General features: G+C 33.8%; 1 protein-coding gene across 2 annotated transcripts in view; it reads left to right on the top strand.

Moving 5' to 3' along the window:
• Nucleotides 1-19520, top strand: part of C16H18orf63 (chromosome 16 C18orf63 homolog) — a 50016-nt gene extending 30496 nt beyond the window's left edge. For both annotated transcript variants that reach the window (XM_071602459.1, XM_071602458.1), the window contains 2 exons: nucleotides 14630-15635; nucleotides 17015-19520. In XM_071602459.1, the coding sequence (XP_071458560.1) occupies nucleotides 14630-15628 (999 nt within the window). In that variant the 3' untranslated portion in view covers nucleotides 15629-15635; nucleotides 17015-19520. The remainder of the gene's footprint in view (nucleotides 1-14629; nucleotides 15636-17014) is intronic.
• Nucleotides 19521-20309: the final 789 nt, after the last annotated feature.

The raw sequence follows: 20309 nt of genomic DNA, 5'->3' as shown, positions 1-20309 counted from the left end.
CCATATCAGGATTAATAACAGACAAACGACTTGATTAGACATTTCTCAAAAGAAGACCTACAAATGGCCAATACATATATTTTTAAAAATGTTCCACATTAAGGAAATGCAAATTGAAACCCAATGTGATATCACCTCACACTGATTAGAATGGCTGTTATTGAAAAGACAAAAGGTAAGTATTGAAAAGGAAGTGGAGAAAAGGGAAACCTGGCTTATTGTTGGTAGAAATGTGAATTAGTATAACTGTTATGAAAAACAAAGTGCAGGTTCCTCAAAAAGTTAAAGATGGAATTACCATATGATCCAGCAATCATACTACTGAGTATATTTCCAAAGGATCTACAAAGGAAATGAAATAAGTATGTCAAATAGATACTGCATTCCCACATTCATTGTAGCATTATTCACAGTAGCCAAGATGGATACAACCTAAGTATGCCTCAGTAGTGGACTGGATAAAGAAAAGGTGGTGAATATATACAATGGAATACAATTTAGCCTTAACAAACAAGGAAATCCTATTATTTGTGACAACTTGGATGAGCCTAGAGGACTTTATATTAAATGAAATAAGCCAGACAGAAAAACAAATTCTGGGTGACCTCATACATGGAATTTGCGATTTTAAACCCATGAAGCAGAGAATGGAATGGTAGTTGCCAAGGAGTAAGGTGGGGGTGAAGAGGTAGATTAGGGAGATGATAGTCAAAGGGTACAGAATTTCATTAGGAGGAATAAGTTTGGAGAGATCTTTTGTACAATATGGTGACTATAGTTAATGATATATTCTTAAAAATTACCATGAGAAGATTTTAAGTATTCTCAACACAAAGCATGTGTGTATGTGAGGCAAAGCTTATTATGTTAATTACCTTGATTTAGCCATTCCACAGTGTATACATCTTTCAAAACATCTTGTCATACATAATAAGTATATGTGATTTTTATTTGTCAATTAAGACAAAAGATTTAATACAATGTGTGTTTGAGAAAATGATTAGGGTTTTTGTTTGTTTGTTTTTTTAACTCAGAGGCACTCAAACACTGAACCACATCCCCAGACCTATTTTTTATTTTATTTTGAGACAGGGTCTCACTGAATTGCTTAGAGCCTTGCTTTTGCTGAGGCTGGCTTTGAACTTACGGTCCTCCTGTCTCAGCCTCCCAAACCACTGGGATTACAGGCATGCGCCACCATGCCCAGCTTAGTTTTTAAATTTATATGTGGTTAGTGAAATAGTTGCTAAATCTTTGAACACTTTCTAAATTGCAAGTTAACTTATCAAGCTATATTTAGGCATTGGCTCATATATTTTACCAACTCTTATTTTCACAGTATGAAAATGGGACAAATAATAAATATTCTTCATGTCACACCCCCTGACTGTCCATTTCACTCATTTGAAGATTTCCAAATGCACTGGGATGACCTGGTAGGAGCAGAAATATATGTTATATTAGAGTTATCTTTTTTTGTTTCTTGTAATTTAACCAAAGTTTGGCTTTCTCCAAGATGATTTAAATTTTGTGCTTAATTTATAGTATGGCTATAAACTTTCAGAAGATTGTGGAGATGTTAAAATATATTGCAACATCTACTTCAAAATGGTTGGAGAAAGAACCTTCACGTATCCTTTAGGCACCACTTGTATCAGACGTTGTCTGCCCACCTTTTATCTAGTCTTATTCCCACTACCAGTTTGTCATTAGCTAAGTGAAACTACTTTTCCCTCTACTTCCCTGCAAGAGTGGCTTTTGTTTTGCTTAGAATTTCTCCCTATTTACTTGAGGATGAGCTTATTAATAAGGCTAATTTTTTCATTAAATATTATTTCAACAATTTAGATAAAAAAGAAAACAGAGTAGACAGACAAAATATTTTCATATTTGTTTCCTAGTTAAAAAAAAAAAAAAGGGTGTAAGTCTCCTTAGCCAAGAGCTCCCTCCAGTGGTATGTTGGACATTATTGGAAGGGTTGAATTAAAGAAATTAACGAAGATTTTTCTTTCTGGAAGGTTAATTTTACAGGCAGTTTAGAGGATATGACTTGCATTTAATGCATCAAATTAACTTAAGAAAATAGTTAACAGTATTTTTTAAAAATTCAGTCATAAAAAGAGCACAAGTGCTCAGGTAGAACTCTAAAATCTTAAAAAGCACTGAGTTCACCCTTCCTGTCTCTTACTCTTTATATTCTGGCCAACTGGAATTTAGAAATGGAATAGCCATCACCTGCTCTCTCTATTTTACATTTCCTAACCCTCTGCTGTAAAACTGAGGTTTACATATACCAGTTACACCCTTTCACTCAATGTCAAGACATTATTCCAGGTCTTTAGAATATTTCTCATGAGAAAAAGTAACTTCTTCCCTCAGAGAACTGCTTTTAGGATTTGATTATAATCCATATGTGTTGGCTTTCTGAATATTTCATTGATTTTTGAGATATGAGATATTCATCATTATAATCTACAAGTGTTATGTTTTCCTTATAATTTTTTTTAATATCTTAGTTTGCCAGCTGTAAAATTAGGGAACAAGAGTTGCCTTGATTGTGAATGTTATATTAAAATATCATATACCCCCATAAAATATGCAACTATTATTAACAAAAAGTTAAATTTTTAAAAAATGGAAGGAATGAAGAAGGTCTCTGAGGAAGTGTGCTTTTGGGCTTTGAATAGTATGGGACAGGCAATATAAAACCTAGCTAGGATTTATTTATGTATCTTTTCAACATTGCTATTTAAATACTTTTTAAAATTCCATGACAATTGCTATCTCGTGTATACAAAACCCCTCACATTGTTCTTTAACATTGTTCAGATACCCTCTCTGTTGCATTAGAAGTCAGCCCATACAGTTCTTTCCAAGGGTAGATTTGGAAGGAGTATTGAAAAGTTTTCTTTCAGACTTAAAGTCTAAACTACCCCAGATATGTGGATTTCCCATAAAGATGACAAATAAACCTTGCTACTACACACATGAACTAACCAAACCTCATATACAGGTAAGAGATGTTTTAATCTTAACTTAAAGTTCAAATCATATAATGCACCATCTTACTTGGATCTCTTGCTTTCTTTGATGACCCAGTCCCTGTGTAGGGACTTTTTCTCCTAGTTCAGTGTTTCATTAATACTATATGCTATCATCAATGTATTTAGCCATTTATTCTTGCCATTTGTCACTGGTGTATTTAACATGGTATTATAGTTGTTTACTGAAATATTTCACCTACATTGAGGATATAAATGAGTTGGGTTGCTAGAGATTAAAGAGGGCACTAAAGAGTATTTTTTGGAGACCGTGCTGTTGGTACAAACTCAGTTCAGTAGAAGGCGGGGTGCCTGCTGCTAACCAGGATAAACCACTGGAGGTCTTCTCTGGAAGCTGCAGGAGGAAAGCAGTACTGGCTCCTATCTGACTTCACTGAGAAACCACTATGTCTGCTGGTGGATAAGTGAAAGAAGGGCCATTCGGGGTTTATCCTATACCCTAGAGTTTGTTAGAACAAAGGGGTAAAAAACTTAACTTGAAATCAGATTTAGAGTTTTAAGTTTTACTAATCTAGAAAACTTTGGGGGAATGAGGACTGCTTCTTCTGGGTTTGTCCTCACTGTATTTTTAAAATCAAATTTTATGGTGACATAGCATACATATAGAAAATACATATATGTACAGTTTATTTTTTCCTCTGTTCTTTTTATTTTTAATTTATTTTTATTTGTTCTACTTAATTGTATATGACAGCAGAATGCATTTCAATTCATCAAACACAAATGGAGCTCAACCTTTCAATTCTCTGGTTGGACACAGTATAGAGACACACCATTCGTGCAATCATACATGTACCCAGGGTAATGATGTCCATCTAGTTCTAACATCTTCCCTACCCCTTTACTCCTCCCCTCTTTCCCTTTGCCTAGTCCAAAGCTCCTCCATTCTTCCCATGTCCCTCCCTTCATCATAGAACAGCATCCACCCATCATAGATCAGTATCCACTAATCAGAGAAAACATTCGGCCTTTAGTTTTTGTGATCGACTTATATCGATTAGCATACTATTCTCTAACTCCATCCATTTACCTGCAAATGCCATAATTTTATTTTCTTTTAATGCAATATTCCATTGTATATACCAGTTTCTTTATCCATTCATCTATTGAAGAGCATCTAGGTTGGTTTCACGGTTTAGCTATTGTGAATTCAGCTGCAATAAACATTGGTATAGCTATGTCACTATAGTATGCTGATTTTAAGTCCTTTGGGTATAAACCAAGGAATGGGATAGTTGGGTCAAATGGTGGTTCCATTCCAAGTTTTCTGAGTAATCTCCATACTGCTTTCCAAAGTGGTTGCACCAATTTGCAGTCCCACCAGCAATGTATGAGTGTAGCTTTTTCCCCACATCCTCTCCAACACTTATTATTGCTTGTATTCTTGATAACTGCCATTCTAACTGGGGTGAAATGAAATCTTAGAATAGTTTTGATTTGTATTTCTCTAATTACTACAGATGTTGGACACTTTTTCATATATTTGTTGATTGCTTGCTTGTATATCTTATTCTAAGAGTGTCTATGCAGTTCCTTAGCCCATTTATTGATTGGCTTGTTTGTTTTCTTTGGTATTACATCTTTTGAGTTCTTTATGTATTCTGGAGATTAGTGCTGTATCTGATGTATGTAAGGTAAAAATTTGCTCCCATACTGTAAGCTGTCTATTCACCTCACTGATTGTTTCTTTTGCTGAGAAGAAGCTTTTTAGTTTGAATGTATCCCATTTATTGATTCTTGATTTTATTTCTTGTGTTTTTGGAGTCTTGTTAAGGAAGTCTAGGCCTAATCCAACGTGATGAAGATTTGGGCCTACTTTTTCTTCTATTAGGTGCAGGGTCTCTGGTCTAATTCCTAGGTCCTTGGTCCACTTTGAGTTGAGTTTTGTGCATGGTGAGAGATAGAGGTTAAATTTCATTTTGCTACATATGGATTTCCAGTTTTCCCAGCACCATTTGTTGAATAGGCTATCCTTTCTCCAATTGGCACTTTTGTCTAGTACAAACATTGGTCTACCAGTCTATTTTGATGCCAATACCATGCTGTTTTGGTTACTGTAGTTTAATATCTGGTATTGTGATGCCTCCTTCTTCACTTTTTTTGATATAGATTGCTTTGGCTATTCTGGGTCTCTTATTTTTCCAAATGAATTTCCTGATTGCTTTTTCTAGTTCTATGAAGAATGTCATTGGGATTTTAATAGGAATTGCATTAAATCTGTATAACAGTTTTAGTAGTAGGGCCATTTTGACAATATTAACTCTGCCTATCCAACAGCATGGGAGAGCTTTCCATCTTCTAAGGTATTCTTCAATTTCCTTCTTTAGTGTTCTGTAGTTTTCACTGTAGATGTATTTGACCTCGTTTGTTAGATTGATTCCCAAGTATTTTATATTTTTTGAGGCTATTTTAAATCAGGTAGTTTTCCTAATTTCTCTTTCAGTGGGTTCATCACTTACATATAGGAATGTATTTGATTTATGGGTATTGATTTTATATCCTGCTACTTTGCTGAATGAATCATGTCATCAGCAAATAGTGATGGTTTGAGTTCTTTTCTTATGCATATTCCTTTATTTTGTCTGTCTGATTGCTTTGGCTAGAGTTTCAAGGACTGTGTTGAATAGAAGTGGTGAAAGAGGGCATCCCTTTCTTGTTCCAGTTTTTGGAGACAATTCTTCCAATTATTATTATTTTTTCTGTTTAGAATGATGTTGGCCTTGGGCTTAGCATAGATAGCTTTTACAGTGTTGAGGTATGATCCTACTATTCCTGGTTTTTCTAGTGTTTTGAACATGAAGAGGTGCTGTATTTTATCAAATGCTTTTTCAGCATCTATTGAGATAATTGTGTGATTTTTGTCTTTAAAGACTATTGATGTGATGTATTACATTTATTGATTTCCATATGTTGAACCAACTTTGCATTCCTGGGATGAACCCCACTTGATCATGGTGCACTATCTTTTTAATATGTTTTTGTATGCAATTGGCCAGGATTTCATTGAGAATTTTTGCGTCTACATTCATCAGGAATATTGGTCTGAAGTTTTCTTTTCTTGATGGGTCTTTGTCTGGTTTTGGTATCAGCGTGCTGCTAGCCTCTTAGAAGAGTTTAGAAAGGTTTCCTCCTTTTCTACCTCAGGGAATAATTTGAGGAGTATTGATATTAGTTCCTCTTGGAAGGTCTTATAGAATTTGGCTTAGAATCCATCTGGTCCTGGGCTTTTCTTGGTAGGCTTTTGATGGTCTCTTCTATTTCCTTGCTTGAAATTGATCTGTTTAAATTGTGAATGTCCTCCTGATTCAGGTTGGGTAGATCATATATTTCTAGAAATTTGTCAGTGTTGTCAAAATTTTCTTTTTTGAGTATAACTTTTTCAAAATAATTTCTAATTATCTTCTATATTTAAAAAATGTCCATCATTATATTTCCTTTTTCATCACAAATTTTAGTAATTTGAATTTTCTCTCTCCTTCTCTTCATTAGTGTGGCTAAAGGTTTATCATTTTATTTATTTTTCAAAGAACCAACTTTCCATTTTGTCAATTTTTAATTGTTTCTTTTGTATCAATTTCATTGATTTCAGCTCTGATTTTAATTATTTCCTGTCTTCTACTACTTTTGATGTTGATTTGTTCTTCTTTTTCTAGGACATTGAGATATAATGTTAGGTCATTTATTTGTTGACTTTTTATTCTTTTGATGAATGAGTTCAATGCAATGAATTTTCCTCTTAGCACTGCCTTCATAGCATCCCAGAGATTTTGTTGTATTGGTGTTCTCATTTACCTCTAGAAATGTTTTTATCTCCTCCCTGATGTCTTCCGCTATCCATTGCTCATTCAATATCATATTATTTAGTCTACAGGTGTTGGAATATCTTCTATTTTTTATTTTATCATTGATTTCTAGTTTCATCCCATTATAATATGATAGAATACAGGGTAGTTTATCTCTATTTTTTTTTGTATTTGCTGAGAGTTGCTTTGTGGCATAATATATGGTTTATTTTAGAGAAGGATCCATATACTGCTGAGAAGAAGGTGTATTCATATATGTACAGTTTAATAAATAATTATCAAATGCCCATGTAAATAAATCCAGGCATAAAATATAATATTGTTAGGAGTTTGGGAACCTCTGCTTACACATTCCTAGTTATTACTCAACATACTGAAAGAAAGGTAACCACTATCCTGACTTCTTTGAAAATTATTTCTTGTTTTCTTTGTTTTTTTAAACTTAGTATGATCCTTAATTCTATATTTGAGTTTTGCCTCCTTTTGAACTTCATGCCAAGGAAATTGTAGAGATGTGTTCCATTGGGTCTGGCTCTTTTTGCTCAGCATTGTATTTGTGACATTCATCGATGTTCTTTCATTTAGCTGTAGTCAGTTCACTTTCATTTCTGTGTAGTTTTTATTGTATTTTATTATACCACAGTTTGTTTATCCAGAATACTATTGATGGACATTTGTATTGGTTCTGTTTGAGGGCTATCAGTAGTCATGCTGTAGTGAAAATTTCTGTGTGTCCCCTGGGTGTATGGACATGATTCTTCCAGCAGTGAAATCAGTATGCTTCCAACTTTAGTACCTATGCCAAACTATTTTCCAAAGTGGCTGTGCCAGTTTATACAAATCCCCTCCTGACTCAGTCAGCATAGGAGAGTTATATTGCCCCACATCCTTATCCACATGTGGTAGTAGTCTTTACTTTCAATCATTCTGGCAGATGTGTTTATTATCATATTTTTAATTTATATTTTCCTAATTATTAATGAGGTTGAATACCTTTTCATATGCATATTGACCATCATTTCTGAAGTGTCTTTCCACCATTTTTGTACTGTGTTGTATTTTTGTTTTTAATCCTTTTAGAGGTATTAACAGACAACAGGTATGAATTCTTTATCAGTTATGTGTTTCACATTTATCTCCTTCCATTCTATGACATGTTTCTCATTCTCTTAATGGTATATTTTAATTGACAGGAAGTCTTATTTATAGTCAAAATTATCCATTTTTTAATGATTGGTACTTTTTGTGTCTTTTTTTTTTTAAAAAAGTATCTGTACCCAAAGTGATGAATGTATTCTCTTATAATATCATCTAATAAAAGGGTTATTCTTTTCCATCCAAATTTAGATATACATTCCCATTGGAATTTATTTTTGTTGTATGGTGTGATGTGGGCAATAATATTTCTTTGTTAATATGGATATCTCTTTGCCCAAGCAATAGAATTGAAAAGACCATTCTTTCCCTGCTATTTTTCAGTGTACAATCTCTTTTGTAAGGTGTCTTATGTGTATGGGACTATTTCTGGGCTCACTCATCTTTCTCTGATTTGTTTATTTATCCTTGCACCAATACTATACTTTCAGAATTATAATTAATCTTAATCTTTGCATTTATTACAAATATTAGTGTAAGAACATTAAATTTTATAAATTTATTAAATCTAGTGAAGCATCTTGATTCATGCATTTTCATTCAAATTTAGTTAGTTTATCAAGTTTTACACACATACATACACACACACACACACACACACATACACACAGCCTGTTGGGATTTTGATTGGAGTTTATCGAGTCTTATAATATTTTATATTTCTCCTCATATTTAAATATATCTAATTACTCTCAATAATAGTTTATAATTTTTATAGGTAAATCTTGTACACCTTTATTAGATTGGGTCTTAAGTATATATTGTGAATGAACTTTTAAAATTTATTATCTTTTATTTTAAAATATTTTCATATTTACTATAATTTCTTTTTTGACCCATGAATTATTTAAAGGTCTATTTCTTAATTTCCTAACTTGTGAGAATTTTTTAGTTGTTTTTTTCTTTTTGGTTTCTATCTTATATTTGCTGAAGGGGTGTTCTGATCTCCCACTATGATTGTGATTTGTCTGTTTCTCCTACTTTTAGCTTCTGCTTTCTGTATTCTGAGACCACAATAGTAGATACATGTAAATTTAGAATTGTTTGTCTTCCTAGTGAGTTTTAACTTGTTTGCATTTTGTATGACTGGACTTACTTGTTGCCAAACAGTAATAAGAATTCTGGGCCTGCTGTATTTTACCCAGAAACACAGAAAGGGCTTTCCACTGAAGGCATTTGAAAGGAAAAACTAGTGTTGCCTTGTCTTCATATGCCACAAATCCTTCTTGAAAAAGCTTCTGTATTCCATTAAGATTTATGGAGATTTTCCTGAATGTAACTGTATTTTTCTGTATTGGTAGATAGCTAACAGATAAACTTGTTTGTTCTCATGGAAAAGAGCATCTGTCCATTATTACAGCATAAAATAGGAATACACTTATTGCTGGAACCACTGTGTATACTTAAAAAGGAACTACATTTGGATGCCCACCAGGAACAGAAGTGCTCTAGAGATCATTCACAGGACTACAGTTTCTCTTTCTGCATAGCTTGTCTGCTCAATGTGCCTTCTTGACTTACTTACCAAGGATCTCTGTTTAGTTTCCACTGCTATAGTGATTTGGGCTTTATTTATTTGCCCCAAATATCATACCTTGTGACATTTTTTCAGGTTTTATTTCCATGCCAATTATTTGAGTTTCCTTATACTCCTCTACTAAGATCCACCAGAGCTGGTATCTGAGACCATTCTCTTCCTAAGCCCAGTCACATCATCTGTCACTAGCCAGCTTATGAATTTGGTATCCCTGGGTCAGGGGCTATCCACCCCCTCTACAATTAGCTGGGGAAGATGGCACAAAAATATGGTAAACTAGACATCAGGGGCTATAAGCAAGGCTTCCTTAGAAGGACTATGACATCTGACATCTTTATGATACCAGTCTTAACATTTTTCCCAGACATAACCTATTTTATAGTTTAGTTGCTAGCCAAGATTACATTCAGAGAATTTGGAAGAAGATATATAATTACATCATGTGTTTTTATTTATTTATTAAATACAGTTCAAATCTGTTTTATAAATACTAAATCAGGACAATGTACTTGTGAAAATTGCTTCATAAATGTAAAATAATAACTGGAAAATTTGATCATACATTATACCTTTTGCTTATACATTTTCTTCTGAAAATGGAACCCTGATAATAAGTAAAGACTTATTGTAATGAGTCTACTCATTCCTTTCTTTCCTTTTATTTTTCTAGATTAAGTGCTTTTCTAGTCATTTCTGTGCTTTCTGTGTACCAGATACCTTTACATGTATCCTCTAATTTAATTATCAAAATTGGCCCTAGAGATAAAAAATTGTTTTCTTAATTTTGAAGAAGAAGGAACCAATGCTCAGGGAATCCAAGTATTTAACTGAAGCCACACAGTTTAACACACTGCAAAATTAGAATTGAAATCCAGGGGGCTGGGGATGTGGCTCAAGCAGTAATGCGCTGGGGCGCTGGGTTCGATCCTCAGCTCCATATAAAAATAAAATAAAGATGTTGTGTCCACCAAAAACTAAAAAATAAATATTAAAAAATTCTCTCTCTCTCTCTCTCTCTCTCTCTCTCTCTCTCTCTCTCTCTCTCTCTCTCTCTTAAAAAGCAAAAAAGAAAAGAAATCCAGATAGTCATTCTGAGTTTTGTAATTGGAAAAAGTTTAGATTTCCTGTTCAGAGCTCAGGTTCTAGAAGTTGTCTGGTTTTGAATCCCTTATTACTTGTATAATTTGGGGCAAGCTATTTGATCTCCCTGTGACTTAGTTTCCTGACTTGTAAAGTGGTATGAAGAGACAGTGGTGGTGAGACACCACTTGTCATGGATGAAACACTCTGGGAGCAACTCTGAAATGGAATCTAGTGTGTGTCATGTTTGTCAGGGATTGTCTTTCACAGGAGCAACACCTGTGAAAGATGGGAAGAAAGCAAGGTTGGGTAAGACAGATGTTGAAGCAAGGTAGGCACTAGACAGCCTTGGCCAATCCTCCCAGCCGTCTGAGGCTAGACTGGCCCATCAGAGTTCTGCATTGGCCAGAATTGCCAGGCCTTTGTAAACTGTCCTGAGTTTTTAAAACTCAGCTGATTTTTTAAAATGTTCTAATTAGCAGGAGTGCTTAGCCAAACTAGCTGTTTTAAATTATGGAAATTTCTAAAGATGCTTGAAAGAAACTGGTATAATGAACACTCACATGCCTGTCATCTAGCTTCCCTTGACATAATTTTAGGTAAGGGATAAACCAGAGTTATTTTGAGACAAATTTCAGATATGTTATTCTTTTACCTTAAAGACTGTGGTGTGCATTTCTACCTCATAAGAGCATTTTTATACCTACAAGAATTAACAACAGTTCCTTAATATCATCAAAAAACAGTTCATACTACAATTACTCATTTACCTCAAATATTCATTTTTCAATCAGAAAATATGTCTCTAAATATCTTTTCATCTATACCATTATCTATAACAGTTATTTGCTAGAAAATCAAAATTATTTACTTTGGAGAATATCCCCGCACTAAGCTGGTGCCATGCATATATATAGGTCTTAATAGATGAAGTACATTTGTTCACACATTTTGGTTATTTCTTAAGTTTCATTTAATCGTTACCTTAATACTAGGCCTCCATTAGATATCCATTAGTATCTAAATATAGGTTCAAGCTTTTGGGTTTTGTCTATAATTTTATATCAGTGTGTAATGTTATATACATTATATATAAATTCTAGAAATTAAAGGTCCACCAAAGTGCATTTTCCAGTGATACCTAGGAGAATAATTATAATGATATAATAAAGCTTATGCTTTTTGTTGGCTCGTGACTTCACAAAGCTTTGGTTTGTTTACCATTTACATATATTTAAGTTCTGTGAATTATTTATGATCTCATCTGCTGTTTACATAGTTTCTTTTTAGTCTTCTTATAAATTTTGAATATAAACCTAGAGATTCCCCCCTTTGGGCTATTTATATTATTTTAAAAATTGAAATTATGAGTAAATAATATATTGACACAGGCCAAGGGGCAAAACAAACTCCTGGAAACTATTTTCACTAGCAGTGAATATCTCAGGCAAGAAGAAAACAGAGTATGAATATAAACATATTTCAAAAACAAGACCCATATTCTGGAAAAGTTTTATGATAGAACATAAGTAATTTATTCTTACATGAATCTTTCTAGAGTGCATTTTTCTTTTGATATTTCAGGTTGTAGGTATGTAGTTTAAAAGTTACTACAGTTTATGAAACCCAGGGTCCAAGAAATGAATGTTTTTCACTTTTCTATAATAATTTCATCCTAGTTCTTGAACCCTTTTTTCATCAAATGGGAAAAAAAATTCAACCTGGACACTTCAGGTTAACTCAGCCACTTCAGATAAAGTCATCTCCTTGAAGTAGAATTTCAACCATATTTAAGAATCCTTCTCACTTGCTTAATTGGTGTGCATAAGATGAGGGCAGTGGTGCACGGGGAAATTCACTGGTAGGTTTGCCTAATAGGGTCTATAGCAAAAGCACATGCTTTAAGCTTCATCTGCTCTGGATATCTGCAGGGCTGGTGAGTGATCACCTGAGCTTCTGCTAACTATAACTGAAAGTCAAAGAAGACATTTGTAATTAAGCCTTTCATCAAAAATAGCAGAAGTGGGGCTTTACCTTACTTCCTCCTTCCAAATTTTGTATATGTGTACTGATTGGCTGGTCCTAAATCAAAACCCTGAATGCAAAGGAGAAAATGTCACTTTGAGATTTCCAGGCTCTTGCTCAGAAAAGAACACCATGAAGAAAGTTGAATGGAGGTGAATACCAGTATATCATTCCCACTGGGGATGGGGCAAGCCTTCACTTCTTGATCGATCTGATGGTGATGGTCTCTTCTCGTGGTATCTTGACAAAGATGGTATACAAGATTACTCAGACAATTTTTACCTTTATGTTGGCTTCCATAGACAGAGGACTTTAGAAGAACAGCTGTACCCCATTCTTTACTCTCTAGAGGTATTTGAATTGTGTCCCCCAAAGTGTATGTTAAAGTTCTATAGATTTTAAAATTTTAAACCACTACAATTTTTTGTAACTTTTTGTGCCTCATAGATAATTGGGTCCATCTCTTATTTTTCCTATTTACAGGTCTGATCTCCCCAAAGTCTCTCCTAGTTTCCGCTTAACCCCATTCAACAACTGAACTTCAGTAGGCAGGAGAAAATACAATTGTTCTGGTTTGAATGTTATTCCTAGAAGCTTTTTAAATTTTATTTTAAGCTGTGAGATATTTTTGATGTAGAAAGGTGAAAAATCACTGTGTTCAATGTTTCAGATTATTACTACATTTCACTCTTATAGACACTAAAATTTAATCGATATGTATTTTAAAAGATTATAAACACTTCCATCAATAGATGAATTGATAGATAAAATGTCATATGTGCATTCAATGGAATAGTCAACCATAAAAGAAAATGAAATTCTGATGTATATTACAACATGGATGAAACTTGAGAACATTATGCCAAGTGAAATAAGCCAGACACAAAGGGAGAAATACTGTATTATTTCATATAAAATATCTAGAATGGGCAAATTCATAGAGTTATCTAGACTAGGCAAATTGCTCACAGGAGCTGGGAGAAAGGGGAAACATTTTTGTTTGGGATAAAGAAAATGTTTTAGAAATCATAAGATAACATAAGTTCAATGTAAATTGTACTTTCAGCCAGTAAATTGTTCACTTAAAAATAGTTAAAATGGTTAATTTATTATAAAATTTTTGTTTTATTTATTGTTATGCTTTAAAAAGAAAACATGACTTTTAATTTTTCAAGCTAACCATAAATACTTGGCTCTCTTTGATGCATCTGACCAGTCAGTTTGACAAATACTTGCTGAAACACTGTGGTAGGCAACAAAAGTACAAACACAATTAAGACAAAGCCCTGCCCTGTAGCCAAAATCCCACTTATCTTAAAAGGTTTAGTGTAGACACAACATCTCCTCCATTGATTTAATTTTTTCAACAAGTACTTTTGAGTAAGTATAAAAGATATAAGAAAAAATAAGTCATGATTCTTACTCTCCAAGAATGTAGTATCTATTTAGGGAGGTGAAACATTCTCACTAAACCATAAGACCACTTCCCTGTACTAGTTTTTTTGTGACAGGTAATTGTTAACTAGCAGCAGATCCTTAGAGGGTTGAGAGAAAAACAGTCATTCTGTGGTAGATTGGCAGGTGGAGGACTTGGAGGAGGTGGGACTTTCAAGACAGGGAGAACCACAGCTGAGAACAGATTAGAGAAGAGGGAACATTCTTAGCAAGATGGATGCATGAACACTTCTGGAGGACAATGTAGCTCTCTGTGTGTGTAGTTTTCATAGCTATTTACATAGAATTTAGAATATGCCTTCATCATAAGACATTAATTTGAAAGGATGGATACAAACCGTAAGAAATGTACATACTATACCAGAAGGCCTATTTGCGTAGTGTTTTTCTTCACCTGTTCTACACATTATAGTATTACTTTATATTCTTTTTTTGATGATATTTATATTTTTATTTATTTTCAGTTAAGGACATTATTACTTTATTTTTTTTTCCAATTTCTATTCTTTCAGGAAAACAAAGTCAAGCCGCCCAATTTGACTACTAAAAAACTGTTCAGGGCTTCTCTGACTCAAGCCACTTCCTTAAAACCTTCCTGGGCTCCCAGTCTTCTACCATGTTCAGTAGCAACAGACCACAAGGTGGAGCTTTCCACAAGCCAGCCACAGTCTGGCATTTTCTCATCTCTGCATGGCCAGCCAGAGTCTGCTCAGGATAGAAAGCCATCCCTGTCTCACAAGGTTCCACAACTTTGTTTTAAAGAGTCAAAACTCAACAGAGGAGACAATCAAGTTCAGCAAACAAGCCTTAGCTCCCAAAATAACATCACCCCTAAATTTATACCAATTTTCAAAAATAAAATGTTACAGACAAACAAAAATATCTCAGCACTTGGCAAACTGAAAAGAAAACAGAATGTTTTTACAGAATCTAAATTGTTTTCACTTAAAACTAGTATAATCAAGGACGACAAACTAAATTTAGGTCCAACTATTAAAAAAACACCCAATGGTAACATTCAGATGCATGCTAGAAATTTAAATCAGAAGAGCTCCAGATCTCTGCAAGAAATAAATATTGAGTCCTATGAAAGTATGACAAAATATTCCTCTTCTCATGGAAAATCAACCGTGAGATCAAATGAAAGCAAACAGCTATCTAATAGTGAAGTATTTCAGATGTCAAATAATAATTTAGGTATGATAAAAAGCTCTGTTAATTTCCATGAAAGAGAAAATTTAACAAGTAAATGTATAACAGAAATTTTAGGGAAAAGCCACAAGTCTCTAAAACTGGAAAGACAGCCACACATTTTTGAATCAGACATAGAAACTAAAGATCCCCAACTACAGCAGCAATCAACAAATCAAACTAAAGAAGTCAATGTAAGTGATCATAGGTCGATAGTAAGCAGAACAGCCCGGTCTAAAAGAAAATTACATCTGGAGCCTTCAGACACTTCAAAGAAGCATCATTCCAGCACTGCTCATTGGGGGATCCAGTTCTTCTAGGGACCAGGTAAAAAATAAAATTTGGAAAAATTGTTTTAATCTGATGATATTCATGATGTACTAGACCTTTAAAAAGTAAGAATTTAAATGATTTGCCCAAGATCATCTAGAAACACAAGTATTAAGAAACAGAATTTCCACCCAAGACAAGTGTAAGTTTATACAGTTAATTTTTAATAAAGTGTACTTCTTCAGTCTGATATAGATACCTGATTTGGATAAACCAAAACCTAAGAAATCTCTCACCATTCCCCAAACTTAGAACATAGATGTAAAAGAAAAGAATATCTACCAGTAACTGAGATGATACCTTTTATTTGTTTTTCTTTATATTATTTGAATTGGGTTTGCTACTTTGGGGGCTCCCCAGTATTTTGATAAAAGGGAGCTATTCTTAAATTTCTTTTTAATATCAGCAAGGAAATAGGGAGAGGTAGGAATGGCATATCCCTTGAATAAGGTCTATGCACAGCCACTGTTTTGTATAATAAAGACTCCAGAGAGGGAATGACATGGAGACAGGCCCTGTGGGCTGCTTTTCACTCTTCTGGGGTCCCTGCAGACTAGGAAGTGAGGACAGCGGCAGCCTGCCGTAAGATGTAAGGTTATACACCTCCAGAATACCATCCTTCTAATTGGCACCTGAGATAACAGACCTCAAGGGAGACCAGAGGTTCATCACCAGGTCAGAATTCACTCTGAAAGGGATGTAGTATCAGCTAAATTTAAACTTGAGATCTTGAGATTTAATTGACAATGCTGAGTCCATGGCACTGAATTCATAAACTTGTGCATCTGGAAATTATATTTTATTCTGTGTTTCCATCTGTTCTTCTCTAAGAACAAATATGTTACTAAAATATCCACAAATACTTTTTTTACATAGAACTATTGGAATACTTTCAAATTCTTTAGGAATCAACTAGAAAACATTCTTTCCTCTTCCAAATGCTATTTCTTCCTATAACTAATAGAATTTTTATCCTAATTTGAATTAACTAAAAAAGGTATGTTATAATGTTGTATTTTATATTGTTTTAGACATTTTACATTTTAATACACCCAGTAGGTGGTTAAGGAAAAAAGTGTACCTTAAAACTTGTTATTTGTATTTCTTGAAATAATGTAATATATTCCAGATTTTATATTATTTTAGAAGTATAGCACCTTCTTACTTTGTTTACTTAAAATCTGACATAATTTTTAACATAAAGTCATTCCATCATCTATAAACAATAACATAATGAGGATGATTATAGAATATCATTATAGATAACAGTTTCTTCTAATTAAAAAATTAATATGTACTCCTGGGAAAAGTTTGATAAAACAGCACTATCAAGAAAAAGTTTTTAAAAAAAAACTGCCTACAATTTCTCTTTGCAGAGATGCTTGCAGAGATGACCATTCCAAATGCTGATGAATGCTCTTCTAGATGTGTCTCGTGGTCACTCCTGTGAGCATGAGTCAGGTTCCGTGTGCTGCTGTGTAACATCCTTATTCACTTGATAATTTTCTCTTTAATTTTATACAGATATTTGGAAAGTTTCTAATTATTTTTTATAGTAATTTGATAATAAAAAATATATTTTGCCTTTACTATTTTTATTATTGAAACTAATTTGAAGAATTATTTTTTATTATCAAAATTTTTAAATCACACAAAGTGCAGATAACAGTATGAAAAAGCACAGTCACCCAGATCCACCAATTATTAATGTTTTGCCACTGCTCAATCTGGTACTCATAGACACGCATTTTTTGTTGTAATATTTTAAAGCAAATTCAAGGTATCACATAAAATTTCACTGATGAACAAACACTTCAGGACCTATCTTGAATGTAAGGTATGGTGTATTTTTTAAAGAAAAAATCAGGATGTATGTATATATTACATTTTGAGGATGTCTACTGTGTCTCATTGGCTCACTAAATTTCACTTTTGTTTTTACATGTGAACTAACAGGAATCCCTGAGTACGTAAAGCCTATTTTACAGCAGAAGGAGAGCTTTTATTGGAGTGGAGATTTCTTTTTCCAGCAACATTTCTTGTCCCCTGCAGTGTGCCAGGCAGTGAGTTAAGCCTTGTGTCCATTGCTGAAACCAAGGAGACAGCTACTGCCTGAGCCCCAGGACTAATAGTCTCCAGCAAACTCTTCTGACTCCTCACCCAGGCCTCAGGCTACATATGTATTGAAGCAAATGTCCAGAATGACCTTCTGGTTCATATTATAAATAAATTATCTAACATTAGAAAAAAAAAGAGAAACACAAATAGAGCCTCTCACCTAATGAGTGTTATTCTGGCTTTCAAACATTTTGGACATTTATTTTATAAAACATGATCCAGTTGTTGCAATACATTTAAAAGAAACCAAAAGTCTTCATTGAGAATCCCACTGAAACAATCCTTCATCAAGAATTGGTAGAGAACCAAGTTGAAGGTGAACTTTGATTGTTTAAATGTGGTCTGTCCCCACCATTTCACTAAACCACTGCAGTTAAACAAAAATAGGCATAAACTCTCCTTTGAAATGTAAATAGAACTCTATCTCCTGAAACCTTTAAGCATTTTTGTTTTCCCAGAATTTTCTCTATTTCCCAAGTTGCCATTTTCACAGGCACATACACTTAGTTTAAAGCCTGTTTTGAGTGTTCCTTTCTCCTTCTGAAGCTAGTATTATAGATAAGTAAGACACTGTAGTAAAGAATGGGACATCATTTGTCAGTGAGGCTGTGATGACAGGATTTGTCTGTGAAAGTAATATTCACAAATATGTATATGTGGTCAGCACGGTCATCCACACATGTAATCATTGTGAAGCCAAACTTTCCACTGCTCTGGATTCCCAGTCGGCTTCCTGCAGTTGCCCTATCATTACTAAGCCTTAGGCAGTGAAGACTTAACATTGTAAACTAAACAGAAGAGCTAAAAGAAAGTCCACTGCTAAAGTGATGTGTAACATCTCCGAGTTCTTTATATAGAGAATCTTGGTTGCTCCTCCTTCACTTCATTAGTATGTAAAATTTAGAATTTACAATATAGTATTTCACTTTGATAAATGTAAACCTATGTGGCAAAACTTGCTGTGTTAATATCAGCTAATGTTCTTGTGTAAAGTAGGTTTATTTTTCTCTTATAATTTTATCCTAATGAAAGTTTGAAATATATATGTGTGTACTTATATGTATGTGATTTAATCTTGATTGGTAGATAGATTGTTGATATAACATTCCATGTTCAGAAAAAAAGTTTCTAGACCAAACTTTGTGCTCATATTTGCAACAATGAAGATTTTGGTACATTTCAAAGATTATAATTTCTGAAAGCCAAGATAATTCCAAATCTAATTAAGGAAAACTAAATTTTACTTGTTTAAGTTTTTGTTGATTTATACACAATGTGAAACTCTCCCCCTGAAAAATCATTATTCACATTCCAATTGTGCATTAGTTTTAGAATCATGATTTCTTTTTGCCTATATCCAGAAGTTTAAGAAATCAGCCATTATATTTAAAATACCCATGGAAATAGGCCAAAATTAATTTCAAGAATCATACTTAAAGGAGTACCAAATTCTTCTCATGTAATACATTTTCAGAGTATGTGCTGCTTTTACATTTGTATTTGTTTTTATTTATACTTTTATTACATGTTATAATTATACCATTTATTGTATTTGCTGCTTGCCATAGCAAAAAGGTAAAAATCTGGAGTTTCTCAATGATTAGTTTTTACTTGACTAACCAATCAACCAGATTTTGCTTTTTTTTCAAATTGCATATGATCTGGTGTTATGCTGGAACTGACAAAGTATTGAATATTTATTAATACTTAAGAGTAGCCAGTTTATAAAGAAAGATTTAAGGTCCTTACGCATTGATATTTAAAATGTTCATGTCGTCATATCCTTTATAGTGTTTTATTTTAAATAAAAAAGAAGATATTTCAAATTACTGTATTTTTTCGTATGTCAGAGTGATTGTATATAGGACTGGAAAAGCTTAGACACATTACAAATTCCTTTCCTGCTGTGATTCCATTTCTTTGCATGCATTTGCTACTGGGCCTATGTAAACTACCTTAGTGCCTTAGCACTTGCTCAAACTGTTGTTCTCAAAAGTCCTTTGTGATTTCATTCAGTAGGTATTTAGTACTGTGTTTGTTGTGTGCCAAGCACTATTGTAGATACTTCGGGCATATAAAAGAACACCAAACCTAGTTCTAGCAGAGAGATAAGTGTAGTAAACATAACAAGTAAGTGAATTAAATAGCATATTAGAAAGTGGCAAGTACAATGGGGACAGGAAACATAGAGCAAGGTTCAGCAGATGGTCCTTGAGCAGAGACTTTCACAAGGTGATGCAGTTGGCCCCAAGGATAACTGAGGGATTGGCTCTACAGGCACCAGGAACAGATATGGTCAAGAATGTCAGAGAACCTGAGTGACCAGAGTAAAAGGAGCCAGAGAGGGATAAGATCTAACTGCATTGTACCTCACAGGCTGTGGTAAGGGCATTTTCATTGACTATCCGGGGATGGACCCAAAGCAGTGGCATGATCTGACATGTTGCACCAGTATCCTCTGGTTACCATGTCATAAAAAAAAAAAAAAAAGTAGCTGAGCTGGGGGCTACGGTGTGAGAGGAGAAACAAGAAGACCAGTTAAGAATCCAGGCA

The sequence above is a fragment of the Marmota flaviventris genome, chromosome 16 (genome assembly GCF_047511675.1).
Source record: "Marmota flaviventris isolate mMarFla1 chromosome 16, mMarFla1.hap1, whole genome shotgun sequence".
In the NCBI taxonomy this organism is placed as follows: domain Eukaryota; kingdom Metazoa; phylum Chordata; class Mammalia; order Rodentia; family Sciuridae; genus Marmota; species Marmota flaviventris.
Note: the sequence above shows the minus strand (reverse complement) of the source record. Positions and strands in the feature narration are given on the sequence as shown.